Source organism: Amblyraja radiata, chromosome 13, assembly GCF_010909765.2.
Source record: "Amblyraja radiata isolate CabotCenter1 chromosome 13, sAmbRad1.1.pri, whole genome shotgun sequence".
Classification (NCBI taxonomy): domain Eukaryota; kingdom Metazoa; phylum Chordata; class Chondrichthyes; order Rajiformes; family Rajidae; genus Amblyraja; species Amblyraja radiata.
This window is the reverse complement of record NC_045968.1, coordinates 53,669,011-53,685,346: the sequence shown is the minus strand read 5'-3', so window position 1 is coordinate 53,685,346 and position 16,336 is coordinate 53,669,011. Positions and strand designations below refer to the sequence as shown.

At 42.2% G+C, this 16,336-nt stretch overlaps 2 protein-coding genes across 2 annotated transcripts in view; one reads left to right on the top strand and one right to left on the bottom strand.

The window, feature by feature from the left end:
- LOC116979505 (serine-rich adhesin for platelets-like) overlaps window positions 1–16,336 on the top strand; it is a 1,930,096-nt gene that overhangs the window by 1,067,480 nt on the left and 846,280 nt on the right. The window lies entirely within an intron of this gene.
- The window catches only part of LOC116980023 (mucin-5AC-like), a 249,282-nt gene continuing 243,448 nt past the window's right edge, over window positions 10,503–16,336 (bottom strand). The window contains exons 30-31 of the mRNA XM_033032093.1: window positions 12,184–12,243; window positions 10,503–10,646 (exon numbers count right to left, since the gene is read on the bottom strand). Of these exons, the coding sequence (XP_032887984.1) occupies window positions 10,537–10,646; window positions 12,184–12,243 (170 nt within the window). The 3' untranslated portion in view covers window positions 10,503–10,536. The remainder of the gene's footprint in view (window positions 10,647–12,183; window positions 12,244–16,336) is intronic.

Below are 16,336 nucleotides of genomic sequence, written 5' to 3'. Positions count from 1 at the left end.
CACAAAGGTCATCTTGTAGTTCTAGGTTTCTGATCTTACTATGATACTTCAATTACTGTGATTCTGTGATTTAACACCGCTGCTTTCAAGATTGACGCGCATGCGCATGAGCGGGGTCTTCTTCACGCACTCACCAACGTAACTCCTCATAAATTAAAGATCAAACTTCAAACTGGTAAGTTCTCATTTAATCTTACTATTTTAGTTCAATTTTTCTATTTTATTTGAAATTATGTAAAGGAGGCCTGAAGTTCACGACACTCATGCACATAATGCATTTTGCATCATGTGCTTCAAATTAAAATTTTCCTGCAGGCATGCCCAAAACTGGCTCGAGTTACAATTCAAACATTTCATAAATGATCTGTGTTAATCATTATATTGTCGTGTTTTTAAATGCATTGTTATGTTAAGGATAATCATAGATCAATATAGGCCGATAAAAAGGGCACAGTGTTCATTAATAAATTATGGCAGAAGTTCTACTAAACCAATGAAATATCAAAATTTAAAAATAATAATAAAAGTTACACATATTAATTAACCTCATTATTTTAATCATAACTTTTATTTACCTTTTCTGATTTGGCCATAATGTTTAGGGTGCTATTTGGCACTTTAAATTTCACTTTCAAAACAGCAAAGAAACAGAAAATAGGTGCAGGAGTAGACCATTCAGCCGTTCGAGCCAGCACCCATTCAATATGATCATGGCAGATCATCCAAAATCAGTACCCTGTTCCTGCTTTCTCCCCATATCCCTTGATTCAGTTAACCCGAAGAGCTACATTTAACTGTCTCTTGAAAACATCAGTGAATTGGCCTCCACTGCCTTTTGTGGCAGAGAATTCCACAGATTCACAACTTTCTGGGTGAAAAGCAGCACCTAAAGGTTAAAAAAAATTAATACTGTATATATATTTTTAGTATATAAAAATTTATCGACAAAGATTTGTAATCATAAAGCAAAACCCTGAATACATTGTTCCAATAATGATATTAATATTGCAATGAAACTATACCTCTGCAAATTAATCCATCACCTTCGTACCATTCCCTGCAGGAGCATATGAACGATCCCAATGTATTTGTACAGATTCCAGCACTCCGATCACAGTTGTGAGTACTTATAGCACACTCATCCACATCTGAATTAGAACATAATTATGTTAAAAATGTAAAAATGTTATGATAAAATAAATGGATTTAGATGCTTCATTTATGAATTAATAATGTTTCAAAAAGTATGATTTAAAAAGTTATGCTCTATATTACAACCATTCCTAAATGAGGGATTAAAAATTCAGAGCAATAACTTGCAATATGTCAAAGCAATAAAACTCGTCCACAGTTATGGAAGGCTGCTTTTAGGATAGAAATGTTAAAAACAAATTATTTTCTATCATTGCAGAGCTTATGAGCTCTCCATGTTCTGCATTATTATTTGTGACAAGAACACAAGTGATGCATGAGTGAGAATTACATGAAGCTATCTCCCCTTTAGAGTCCCAATCCCACACTACATGGAATTCACCCACTGGCCCACAGTTTCCATGTCAGCCATAAATTACCTATCTAAACAAATCCCATTTCCCAGCACTCAACCCGATGTCTCTAACCTTCTCATCTACATACTGCACTATTCCTTCAGGAAGTGCACTCCAGATTTCACTCATCTTCTTGTTAAAACATTCTTCCTTAAGTCCCTTCAAAATCTCTTAACCCTAACTTTTACTGATGCACTTTATTTATAGGCCACCCGCCCTAATGGGAAAACTTTCTCACTGCTTACACTATCCAAGCTCTTCAGAGCTTTGTTTATCTGAATCAGGTCACACACAGCCTTCTCTCCTGGGAAAACAAATCCTTGTCTTTGTTTCTCTGATAAATAAATATGACAATATTTCTCGCTTGCCTTTTTCTTCAGTTGTAAGATGCCTTATAAATTCATAGATTCAGAGTCCAGATCATTGAACCTCGATCACAAAATGTCTGATATAGATATGTTGCAATAGATACAGAGGACACATTTCTATTTCTCCTCAGTTCCACCTCAAATTTGCCAAATTTAAATTTTTGATTCTGGATCTGGATCTTGATCTTCGACCTGTCTCTTACATGAAGGTGGAATTCAAGCTTTGCGCAATTCAAGCAAGATGAACCTCCACCAAATAATTCTTAACGCAAGTATATTTGAGCCTTTCTGAAGTCCTAGAAATATTCACTAAAATAAATTAATAGATCTTGGAGAGAGTTAATCTCTTATTGGAGTGGCTTCATATAACGGTGGAATATGAATTATTTTATACATTGACCAGTTTGTCCTCTGCAGAGTTTTGTTTGTACTTGGAAGGGCTGATTCGTTATAGCTTAGCCAGCTGCCAATGATGTGCTTTTTTAGACATCAATAACAGCCCCTGTTATACCAATGACCTTGTCCATTATTTGAAAGTGGAAAGAAGTTTTCAGTATTGCACTTACATTGGTGGAGTGGAATCCTAAACATTTTTCTGGTATACCTGTATATAATCCTAACAATGGATTAGCTCTTCAGTAATTCCGCTTTAAATATGTTCAATGATGATAAGTAGTAGTGAATATATGTACAACTGATTGCTTTAAGAAATATCAAAACTGTTTATATTTTGCTTTGGGTAGCAGGCACAGTGATGCAGTTGATAGACCTGCTGCCTCACAGTATCAGAGGCCTGAGTTCAAATTTCAAAGCTTGCTTTGAGCTTGCACGTTTTCCCTGAGACTACGTGGGTTTCCTCCAGGTGCTCCGGTTTCCTCCAACGTTCCAAAAATGTATGGGTTGGTAGTTTAAAATTACCATTGTGAGTTATCCCTAGTGTGTAAGTAAGTTGTAGTAAGAGGGGATTGTTAATGATAATGAGGGGAGAATAGAAGTGTAGAGTTCATGTAAATGGATGGTTAATAAAGGACAAGGAAGGGCTAATTTCTAAGGTACACAAGGAAGGGCTAATTACCATGCTGTATCACTCTCTGATTCCTTGTCTATGCTTTCATTGTGATTTCTGTGAGCATTACTTCTATTGTATTTATGTTTAAATAATAGTAAATCTGATTTATGTAAATAAAGTAAAATAGAAACATAAACATAGAAAATAGGTGCAGGAGTAGGCCATTCGGCCCTTCGAGCCTGCACCGCCATTCGATATGATCATGGCTGATCATCCAAACAATATCCCATAGCTGCCTTCTCTCCATACCCCCTGATCCCTTTAGCCACAAGGGCCACATCTAACTCCCTCTTAAATCCAGCCAATGAACTGACCTCAACTACCTTCTGTGGCAGAGAATTCCACATATTCACCACTCTCTGTGTAAAAAATGATTTTCTCATCTCGGTCCTAAAAGACTTCCCTCTTATCCTTAAACTGTGACCCCTTGTTTATTCGAACAAACCTGTTGTGCGGTCTTGACCTTTCCAATTGCCAGGACATATGCATGTATAGTTGTTAATGCGTTCCTGGCAGGAACCTTCATTTTGGCATGGATTGCTAACACATTTACTAATTACTGTTTCAAAATAGAAAAAAAAATGTTATTCAGTTAATTGAAATACAGAAAAGGATTTGTTAAATTAAAAAGGCAAATTAATTTAGCTAGTCAGCAATTGTTTACCAAGTAGATTTACATTTGATAAATTCATTCTGCACACTCCATTTTCTTTGCTGTGATCTACTGTGTTTGAGTTTGGACTGCTTGATTCTATGTAAGAAAGCATGCAAAAATGAAGCCTTTCATTACCTGGGTATATGTAAAATTAATATACCTAAACCTAATCATTTGTATAAATTCCCTTTTAATTTCTTTTTTTTGTTGCAATAATCTGCGTATTTATTACCTTGCACTATCCCACCCCTTCCATCAGTTTTTATGGAAGGTCGTTAACCTGATACATTGATTTTCACACCACAGTAGCTACAGTTGCTGATCCGCTGATTGTTTCCAGAATTTCTGTTTTAATTTCAGATTGTCAGCATCTGCGATATCTGCTATATACTTCTACATGTGGAAAATGTTGGAAACATTCAGATGTGTTCCATTCTTGTTCCTGAGATCAGCATTACTTAAAATCAGAAAGGCATTTGCATTAATGTTATTGATAATGGTCATACTGAAATTGATATTCAAGAAAGTAAAGAAGTCAATCTGCCTTAAAAGCTGCTACAAACAAAAAATTTTATTCACCATACTTTGTATTGTAAATAGAAGTATTGGAAAGTCAGATGTGAAGAGCGAGAGAGCAAGAGACTGTTGATGTTTCAAGGCCAAGACTTTACACCAAAACTTGTAACAGTAAAAAGATGTTGCAGTTTTAAGGATACAGAGATATTGTGAAGAGGGTGAGGAAGCCTAAATGAAAGGCTTGTGAGAACTCAAGAAGCAGAAGATATTAAAGAGTAAAATATATGAAGGCAGATTGAGAAAAGGGGAGGAACAGACAAAATAAATTATGGATCAGGATGAGATGTAAATGTGAAAAACATTAGAATAATGAAGTACTGTGCAGGCTTGAATTAGTACAGCACACTATTCTCTGCTTCAGTGTGAGACTGAAGACCAACGGCTTCTTCTTCTTCTTGCGTATGGCGTGCACAGCCTCAAGTTGTAGGACAACTTGTTCTATTTGATCTTACTTGATTGTGCATGCCAGGTTGATTGCATTCGTCGAAACAGGGCGGACCACATGAAGGTTGCAATCTCCCAGCCCAAGACCCGGAGGCATGAAACAGACAGGGGGACGTATGATACGACCAGCCCGTGTGCGCACCACAGCAGTCGCAGGAACCGGAGACACACTGCCAGGTGAAGGTGGGGGCGAGGGCGCTTGGGGAAAGGGCCGGACCGGAGGATGACCCCGAGGGCGAGGCCGAGCAAGTAGCACTGGCTGGCTGATGTCAACATGTGCCGGCTTCAGCAGCGGAACGGAGACCGTCTCACGATGACACCCCATGTCCAAAACGAATGTGGAAGGGCCACCAGGGCCGGATTTACGTAAAAGCTTCACAAACTTAAGCTTAGGGCCTCGAGATCTAGGGGGGCCTCGCAGAGCCAGATTTACCACTTGGCTTCATAGGCTGAAGCCTAAAGCTTCGAAATCTAGGGGGCTTCCGGCCAAGGCAGGACAACTACCATTCAACTCTGGGCGGTCCCCCCTCTCTATCTATCTCTCTCTGTCTGTCAATCTCCGTCTACGCCATCCATCTGTATCCGTGTCCGGGCCGCCGGGCTCCGCACTCCGCTCGCTCCTCATCCGCCGGCAAGGCAGGCCGCCTTGCACATGTGCCAGCACATCCTCCCACCTGCACATGTGCACAACCACGGCCAGCACATCATCGGCCGCCCTGCGCATGCGCACTGCCACGGCAACTGATCGGCGCTGGCCACTTTCTTCTTCGCTTTGAATTGTGGGAGATCTGGCCGCCATTGCTGTCCGGTCACCGACTCGCCGCGACCGCTGAAAACCAACACAGAACCACTCCCTGACCCTGGATCTGGAGTAACTCCCTGGAGAAACTCTTGCTTCTGGTTTCCTGGTCCTTCATAAATATTATAAATGGAATTTAAACTGGAGGTGGTGGAGGGCTGAACAATAACAGCCTATTGCATTGTATCTGTTTATTTATTGTGTATATATATAGTCTATGGTATATAAACACACTGATCTTTTATCTCCTGCTCAGTATTATGTTTACATATTCTGTTGTGTTGCAGCAAGCAAGAATTTCATTGTCCTATCTGGGACACATGACAATAAAACTCTCATGACTCTTGACTTTGACTTAAGCAAAAAAGGGTTCTTCGGGAAAAAAGAGCTACCTTAAATTTAGTTGCGTCTGGTTGGGTAACTATGGTAAGGTGAAGATTATTCCATGCTTTAATTGTGCGGGGGAACTTCATGGAGCAGTCAGCAACTCTGGATAGAAGAAATTGGGTGATGTTTTGGGTAGAGACCCTTCTTTAGACTCCCTCTGGTTTTAGTGGGTTTTAGTTTAATTTAAAGAAACAACGTTGAAACAGGCCCTTTGGCCCAACAAGTCCATGCTGACCACCGATCACCCGTGCACTACTTCTATCCCACACATTGGCAGAGTAAGTCAGGAGTCAAGAGTGTTTTATTCTCTCATGTCCCAGTTAGGACAATGAAATCCTTACTTGCAGCAGCACAACAGAATATCTAAACATAGTACTCTGTAAACAATGTTATAAACGAGAAAACAAAACGATGAATATTTATATATGAATATATAAATATATATATATATGTGCGTGCGTGTGCGCGTGTGTGTGTATAATATATATACCCACACACACATACACACACAGACAATTTCCCTCCTGGGATTAATAAAGTTCTATCGTATAGTATCGTGTGTGTAGGAAGGAACTGCAGATGCTGATTTAAACTGAAGATAGACACAAAAAGCTGGAGTAACTCAACAGGTCAGACAGAATCTCTGGACAAAAGGAAAATATTACATTTTGGGTTGGGTCTGAAATAGGTTCCTGCACACCTTTGGAATGTGGAAGGAAACAAGAGCACCCGGAAAAAACCCATGCGATCAAAGGGAAAAGTAGCAAACCATACAGACAGCACTCATATTCAGGATCAATTCCGGGTCTCTGGCACTTTTAGGCAGCAACTTTATGGCCAATGTACTGCCCCATAGTCTTGAACTTAATTAAAACATACAGTAGCTGTAAAGGGGGACATAGACATGGAGAATTAAAACTGAAATTTGATATTTTCATTTTTTTAGTAACCAAACTTATCAACGTATAATATTTTGTGTGTTGGAAAACAAAGTATAGTGGCACAGCTGGTAGACTTGCTGCCTCACATGCCAGAGATCTGTGTTTGATCCTGTCATCGGGCACTGCTGTGTTGAATTTGCACATTCTCCCTGCAAGCGTGTGGGTTTCCTCCCACATCCCAAAGACGCATTGGCTTTGTAGGTTAACTTGTATCTGTAAAATTGCCCCTAATGTGTAGGGAGTGGTCGCGTAAAGTGGGATAACAGAACTTGTGTGAATGGGTGACAAAAATGTTGGAAAAACTCAGCGGGTGAGGCAGCATCTATGGAGCAAAGGAAATAGGCAACGTTTCGGGTCGAGACCCTTCTTCAGACTGATGCGAGGGTGGGGGGTACAGGAAGAAGGAAGAGGCGGAGACAGTCGGCTGAGGGAGAGCTGGGAAGGGGAGGAGAAAGCAGGAATTACCTGAAATTGAAGAAGTCAATGTTCATACCGCTGGGGTGTAAACCGCCTATGCGAAATACGAGGTGCTGCTCCTCCAATTTACGGTGGGCCACACTCTGGCCATGGAAGAGGCCCAGGACAGAAAGGTTGGATTCAGAATGGGAGGGGGAGTTGAAGTGCTGAGCCATCGGGAGATCAGGTTGGTTATTGTGGACCGAGCGGAGGTGTTGGGCGAAGCGATCGCCAAGCCTTCGCTTGGTCTCACCGATGCAGAGCAGCTGACACCTAGAGCAGTGGATGCAATAGATGAGGTTGGAGGAGGTGCAGGTGAACCTCTGCCACACCTGGAAAGACTGCTTGGGTCCTTCAATGGAGTCAAGGGGGGAGGTAAAGCGACAAGTGTAGCATTTCCTGCGGTTGCATGGAAAGTGCCAGGGGAGGGGATGATTTGGGTGGGGAGGGACGAATTGACCAGGGAGTTATGGAGGGAGCGGTCTCTGCGGAAAGCCAACAGGTGAGGAGATGGGAAGATGTGGCCAATGGTGGGATCCCATTGGTAGACATAAAAGCTGGAGTAAATCAGCGGGTAAGGCAGCATCTATGGAGCGAAGGAAGAGATGACGTTTCGGGTCGAGACCCTTCTTCAGATTGATGTCGGGGGGGGGGGGACACGAAAAAGAAAGGAAGAGGTGGAGACAGTAGGTTGTGGGAGAGCTGGGAATGGGAGGGGAAGGAGGGAGAAAGCAAGGACTACCTGAAATTAGAGAAGCCAATGTTCATACCGCTGGGGTGTAAACTACCCAAGCAAATATGAGGTGCTGCTCCTCCAATATGCGGTAGGCCTCACTCTGGCCATGGTGGAGGCCCAGGACAGAAAGGTCGGTTTTGGGAAGGGGGGTTAAAGTGTTGAGCCACCGGGAGATCAGGTTTTATTGCGAACTGAATGGAGGTGTTGTGCGAAGCGATCGCCAAGCCTGCGCTTGGTCTCACCGAGGTTGATCATTCGCTGAATAATCTAACCACATTTTTGGAAGTGGAAAGAAATAATAGAAATTGCATTCATTGCAATGTGTAAAAAGTGTGAGATACTGTATTATAATTTTGCTGCATGTCATTGTGGTATATATATCATGTCTTGATTGGTGAATATGTTTAGTTTGTGACTTTATTTGAAGATGAAATAATATGTGAATGCTTCATTGAGCATAATTCCGACAGGTAACTACGCACTTCGTCCGAGCACATTATCGCACACGTTATGCAAGCCATCTTAAATGACCATCCAAACTTTCATTTGGCAACTTAAAAAGCTGCCAAGGTTGCCCGGCTGACAACAGAGAAAAAAATGAAGTGAGAGCCCTGCAAGGTGTATAATATTTTTGACACTGTCATAGGCCTTTCTTACATATGCTGTCACAATGCACTGTAGCCTCTAAACAACCCTTCAGTAATTTTCTTGCTCTCCATTTCAGAATAATAGTGTTTTAAGCCAATAACTTGACACTAGCACTAGCAATAAATAAATAAATAAATAAGCGCAGCTTTCCAACCCCTTATCTCATTGGCCGCGCTCAGCATCAAATCGGTGTCAATCTGGTGGACCATCTTCCTCTCGTCATGGGGATGTGGGATTGGGAGGGGCCTCACAAGTGGATCAGCTTAGGGCCTCTGTTCATCTAAATCCGGTCCTGAGGGCCATGCTCGAGGCCCTTGAATGGTCCTTCGTACGGCTGCTGAAGAGGCGCCCAGTGCGCGTTCCGATGCAGGAAAACCAACGGGCAGTCCTGGAGAATGGAAGGAATGTGCGGCCTACACGAACCATGGCAAGACGTCGGCACCGTTGCCAGCTTGCCCACCATGTCTCAAAACCGTTGCAGGGCGGCTGATGGCTGCTCCGCCTGGCCCTGTGCTGATGGTATGAACTCATCGGGCACTGTCAGCGGGGCCCCATACAACAACTCAGCTGAGGAGGCGGCCAAGTCCTCTTTGGGCGCGGTGAGGCCACCCAGCAAAACCCACGGCAATTCGTCGACCCAGTCCGGGTCATTGAGCCGAGCTTTCAGGGCATCCTTGAGTTGCCGGTGGAAACGCTCCACCAGGCCGTTCGCCTGCGGATAATACGCCATGGTGCAGTGCAGGTTAACCCCGAGGAGGCGGGCCATGGCCGACCACAGTTCAGATGTGAACTTAGGCCCCCGGTCGGACGTAATGTCCACCGGCACTCCAAATCGGGCAATCCAGTGTGCCGCCAAACCACGGGCACGTGGCCGCAGAGGTGTCTGCCAATGGAACCGCTTCCGGCCACCGCGTGAAACGGTCGACCATGGTCAGGAGGTGGGTGAAGCCCGGAGAAGGCGGCAGCGGCCCCACGATGTCCACGTGGATATGGTCAAACCGCTGGCGTGGGACACGGAACTCCCGGACCGGTGCCCGCACATGCCGCTGTACCTTGGCAGTTAAGCACGGGATGCAGGTGGCTCAATGTCCAACCCGCTTGCGCAACCCATGCCACATGAAACGGGAAGCCATGAGGGCTGTGGTCGTCCCGAGTGGAAGGGTGGGCCATCCCGTGGAGCACCTCGAACACTCAATGCCAGGCGATGGGGATGATGGACCGTGGCTGATCAGTCGAGTAGGCACACAGCAGCCTCGCACCTCCGGGGCCATATGGAACGTCCTCCAACCGCAGTTTTTGAACATGGTCAGTTTTTCGGAGCCCCTGCGCGATGTCGGGACCAGCTCCGCACAACTCCATACGGTTCCAGTGATCAAAGTGGGACCGGTCCCGCGAGGCCATACGGCTCAAGTGACCACATTAGGTCGCGCTTGCCGCTGGAGTCGCATGCTCGTGGGACAGGCCCTTTAGATCGCGCTTGCCGCATGGATTCGCATGCTCGTGGGACAGGCCCTTAAGTTTCACACTTACCTGAGGCATTTTAAAACTTACCGCTGGAGGACCGATGCACCTCCCAGCCGGTCATTGCGCCATGAGTCAGACGTATTGACGCGCATGCGGACTGGCGGGGTTCTTCACGGAATCACTCACGTGACTCCGAAGTAAAATGGGTGATTGATGGTCGGCATGAGATTGTGCTTTGATCAATTGTTTTGGTATGTTTTAGAAAAATTGTAGGAACCACAATCAAACATCGCCCATGGTTTGGTACTTGAGTGCATTGTAAATATTGGTGTAGAAAGGAACTGCAGATGCTGTTTTAAACCAAATGTGGACACAAAAAGCTGGAGTAACCCAGCGGGTGAGACCGGGGAAAAGGGATACGTGAAGTTTGGGATTGAGACCCTGCATCAGTATTTTCTTAAATATGAGTCTGGGAAGATGAACAAGGCATACAGTTGATGCAAAATTATACTTGTTGTGCTGCTTGTGGTGGGAGTGGTTTTAGATGTAGTTGGCTCTAAAATGGAAAAGAGAAAAGACACATTGATAACAAAGGCACCATAATCATTTGAAAGTAATAAAACATAATTCTATGACAAAACATTTCAACTACTGAAGAGAAAATAAAAGTTGATCTTATGCATAACAGGTCACCTGTTATTCCACAGCAAATAATGTGGTCTTCTGGTAGTGAATGATTTGCAATTCTGCCTGCAGGTTTCAATCTACATTTGTGATGTGATTGTAATGTGATGAATAGTTTAATAGTGATATTTTTTACACATTGCTGAATATTAAATTGCATGTAAATTACTTGAATCAGAAATTTTAGCTGGTGGAGATATCACAGACAATACAACATTAAATGGTTTTAATTTGGGGATGACAGTCAAAACTAGAACTTTGAATAATAACAGAGGAATACACGGTAACAAGACAATTTTTTTGAACAATTGTCCTCAGGAATAACTTTTGGAATAACTATTGGAATGCCTTTTGGAATAACTATTAACAATACAAGGAACCTCTCAAGGTTGTTGTTGACTCAGTTGCATAGGAAGTCAAAGTGGCCAAAACTTCATATGCAGAAAAAAATGTGAGTAAAAATACTGGGCTGTGCTTCGATGTCTACTCTTATAAATTATTTAAAATACCACTAAAATTCTAAGCAGACTACAGTTACTTGTTTTCCTTTTGAAAACAAATATTATTATCTTGTAATCAGCTACCAGGTAACGTAGCCCTGTTGCTAATTTCCAATTGACAAAGATTCCAAGATTCGGTGAGGGGATTTCAATATTGACAGGAATTCTATCTGTGTCAAATGTGTTTGGCATGAAAATTATTGCCTAGAAATGGCTGCATATGTACCACCAATTACTGCATTACTGTGTGGTTTGTAATGTTTAAATTATTCTTCCTGCTTGGAGATGAGCTGGGAATATATGATACTTGAGTGCTTTTCAGTGATGCCTCAGCTATTGGTATCTTTGTCTAAATGTACATTATAATTTTCTTTATTATGAAGGATGAATTTTGTTCTGAAAAATCTCCTGACTACATTTAGCTACATCTATAGAATTGCACAATTTTTTACAATGATTAAGTGTGAAGTGATCTATGGTTTGACCGTTTTGGAGTAAGTTGGCAAAAACAATGATCAATCTTTGTCTATTGCTTTTCTCCTGCTTTACAAATTGTGGATGAGAAAGTGTGAAATCATAGAACTAGTGTGAAATGGGTGATTGATGGTCGGCATGAGATTGTGGTTTGATCAATTGTTTCGGCATGGTTTAGAAAAATTGTAGTAACCACAATCAAACATCGTCCATGGTTTGGTACTTGAGTGCATTTTAAATATTGGTGTGGAAAGGAACTGCAGATACTGGTTTAAACCAAATGTGGATGCAAAAAGCTGGAGTAACCCAGCGGGTGAGACAGCATCTCTGGGGAAAAGGGATAGGTGACGTTTGGTATTGAGACCCTGCATCAGTACTTTCTTAAATATGAGTCTGGGAAGATGAACAAGGCATACAGTTGATGCAAAATTATACCTGTTGTTGTGCTGCTTGTGGTGGGAGTGGTTGTAGGTGTTGTAGTAGTTGTGGTTGGCTCTAAAATGAAAAAGGAAGAGAAAAGACACATTGATATCAAAGGCAACATAATCATTTGAAAGTAATAAAACACAATTCTATGACAAAACATTTCAACTACTGAAGAGAAAATATAAGTTAGTGAAGAAATGCTCAATAAGATCTGAGCAATATGTTGTTTTATTGGAACTTGGACATCTAACTAAATTAATGCTCTTGATTTTCATGGACTGATAATGCTATGGATTGTGTTATATTCCGCACAGTAGAATGAATAACAACTTACACGCAGGCTGCCTGGATCACAAGAGAGATTTATTACCCAATATTCCCTACTTATATACACACCAACTCATTAGCATATACATGAATATGCATGAATACATTACACTGCTCTCCTTTTTTAAAGTATTATATCTAAGTACACAGTTATAAATTTCTTGTTGTGATACTTGATTTAAACCAGTATTTATGAAATCTTAAATGATAAACATAATATATATATTTTACATATTTACACATTTTCATTCTACCTAGACAGTGAGTTACTTAACTTAAAAACCTAATCTGACTACTGGTTTACGGATCCTGCCTGATCGTCTAACAGTAACAGGTGTAACAGGTTTAGGTGTTGACTGGAGAAGTATGAAAGGGTCCCTGGAACGATTTATCCCGAACAGCTCCGTCACAGAGGACTCCGTGATTTACGGACTGTTCCCAGGGACACATTCAGAGGCTGGCATTGAGTGCTGCTGGAGGGTCATCAACTCGGTGAAAGACGCTCTTTGGTCTGCCCGAGCGTTGCTCACCACCCAGCAGAGCGAGATGTCCGTCAGGGAATGTTGCCGACTGGTCCACTGCAGCAGTACGTGCTAAGGGACTCGCTGAAGCTTGGTGCAGCCAACGCCAAGGCTCAGTGGGGGAGGGCCACAGTCTAGGGTCCTTCCGCTGCTGGACATGTGGGGCACGGTATGGTTGAGACGCCCCTCAAATTAAATTAAGGGAAGGTATCCCACACCAGGGGGCCACATGAGGGGCACGGGTGGGGGACATTTTTGTGGAATTTAAAAGACTTATAAACGGTATTGAACAATCTGTATAGCCGACGAAAATGTCAGATGGAATTTTTGCACTGTGTACACATTGTATATATTTATTACTTGGACAGGGGCCACAGAGTGGCACGGGTGGGGGACTGTTTGGTGAAATTTTGACAAATGTCAAAAAATTTTACTGGAAAAATTTGTAGTCTCCGAAAATGTCGGATGAATTTTGTTTGTTCGAATGGTTAAGGAATTCTATATATTTATCAATTGAATAAAGTCTATTTTGTAATTTAAAATAAATAAATAAATAAAAGGTTTAGGTGTGGACTCAACTGTTCGCTTGTTTGGCTCTGTTTTAGTACTCTGAATTTGACCAGCGGAATCTGTTCCTTTGTCTGTACTAACTGAACTTTGTGTTTCAATCACAGTTGGCTCTTCCAACTCACTTTCAGAAAAAACTCAGGGATTAGGACTTCATGCTCAGTTTTTGGTTCATCTTTGGCTGGAATCATTTGATCAACATGAATACTTTTGATCCTCGCTCCAACTTCAACTAAGTATCTTTTTGCTCCACAAACTTCCACTGAATTGACTTCATGCTTATTATGCCAGGATGTTCGGCATGAAGTTCGTTCATAATTTTGTTTCTCAAAGACTCTGGTACAACCACTCTGTAACCCCACTTAATGCATCCCTGTCACATGATAATTCATGGCATCAATTATGGAAAGGCTTCAGCTCTGAGTTCAGAACTGAGTTCACTCCACTATCGATTTCAGTCCAACCATTCAAAGTCTGTTCCTCAACCCACTTCAGCACATTGTCTTTCTTTGTTTCTGCTGCAATTTCTGCTGCAGTCACTGGAACGTCTTCATCTACAACTTGCAGTGTGTAGATTGAGTTTTCACTTCCCACATCAGAGTTCTCATGGGGCAACCAGGACAACGCATCTGCAACTGCGTTGCACTTGGATCTTCTGTACTCCACCTTGTAGTCATACTGGGACAGCAAAATTGCCCAGCGCTGCATCCTGCATTATAGCTGACTTGGGACCAAGTATCACTAATAGTGGCATGTGATTAGTCACTAGGGTGAATGGTCTGCCGAGAAGAATCTGATGGAATTTCTTGATTCCGAACACGATGCTGAGTGCCTCCTTTTCTATCTGCTCATAGTTGCGTTCACTCGATGACAGGGTGTGGGATACAAAAGCAATAGGTTTTTCCTGTCCGTCATTCATTACGTGGGAGATCACTGCACCTACACCATAACTTGAAGCATCACAAGCAAGTTTCATCTCGCGTGTCGTATCATAGTGAACAAGAAGTTTGTCACTTGTCAAGTTTTCCTTGCAGATGTCAAATGCACGTTGCTGTTCCTTTCCCCACGTCCATTTCACATCTTTTTGTAGCAGATGATGAAGTGGCTTTAGCACAGTTGCTAAATCTGGAAGGAATTGTGCATAGAACTGCACCATCGCAAATAATGATCGTAGCTCTGACACATTGTTGGGTTTTGGAGCATTCACTATTGCTTCAACTTTCACCTTCACAGGGTCTATTTTGAGTCCAAGTAGGCCACCTCTGACTGTGCAAATGCACATTTACTTTGACGCAGTTTGACATTGTGGCAGTTCAGTCGTGTGAGAACTTGCTCGAGGATTTCCAGATGTTCTACCATACCTTCCAGTAGAAGTGGTGGAGGTAGGTTCGATTTTATCATTTAAAAATAAATTGGATAGGTATATGGACGGGAAAGGAATGGAGGGTTATGGTCTGAGTGCAGGTAAATGGGACTAGTTGGGAGTAAGTGTTCGGCAAGGACTAGAAGGGCCAAGGTGGCCTGTTTCATTGCTGTCATTGTTAAATGGTTAAGATAATGTGAGTTTTTTTTTGGAGACATTAGTGACTGAAATTGGTGTAAATAAGGTCAGAATAACGGGTGTATGTGTCTTGTTTGGGGAACGATGTTTCAATTTCATACATAATAATACTAAAGCCATGGATAAGTTAAAAACCTAAGGAGTAAGGTTAAACAAAATGCAGAGTTAAGACATCAATTGTGTGGGTGGCTGGGGAGGATGTTGGGGGGTTTGGGGAGAATGGCTGATTCAAAATTGGTCTGACCATTGGGGTAATACTACATGCAGTGGCAATAATGTTGTGCTGTGTTTTCCCCTGTATTAAGTCCCTCCTGGTGAAAGATATTGTGAAACAACTGCTAATGATAACGGGTGCAGACGAATCCGGCCCTAAAAGAAAATGGACCTGGGTGATAGAATACTACTACGATGAAGAAGAACTGTTAGGAAAATGTTAAATGTAGATTGTAAGGAAAGCTAGATCTTTTTGCCTGCTTCACGTAATGGGGGTGGGTTTTTGGCCCAGTTTCTCAAGGAGCCAGAGAAAGAACATTACACAGCATTACGTAAAATTAATTAAACAAGCCTGCATTTTAGGGCTATATGAGTGATTAGACCTGGGGAATGTGTGTGTAGTTTTCTTTGTCTTTTGAGACTTTGTAAAGTTTCAGAGAAGGAAGTTATATAGAAGTTATATAGAATGTATATAGAAGAAACACGTTACTTCTTAAATTTTACCAATATGTTTAAAAACATTTAGTAAAGCTCGCAGATGTCAGCTATTTTTATGTGATCAGGTCAAGGCCCAAAAACATGTTATTGCTTAGTTTATTTTGCCTTAGTTAGAACATCATGGCAACTCATAGATTGGAGATAAAGGGCAAGGACAGTGAGAGGTTAAAGTTAGTAAAAACATGCATGCTAAGCAGCCAAAGATAAGAACTGCAATTATAATAAAATGCTGCTTGAAATTATGGATATGGGAACATTTGGAGAGTGGCCAAGCTGTACTATCTCTGAATGTTCCAGGCCCAGATTTGTGCAAATTAAAGGCTTCTCGTCTTCTTGAAGAATTCTCCGTGTCTGTGTCATCTTATCTTTAATTTGAGTCTGGTAAACCACGACAAGAGCTGGTCATAAACTGCCACAAGCAGGGCTAGAAGACAACGTGTATGCCCATCGAGGCTGGCTGCAGGGGTTTTGCAGG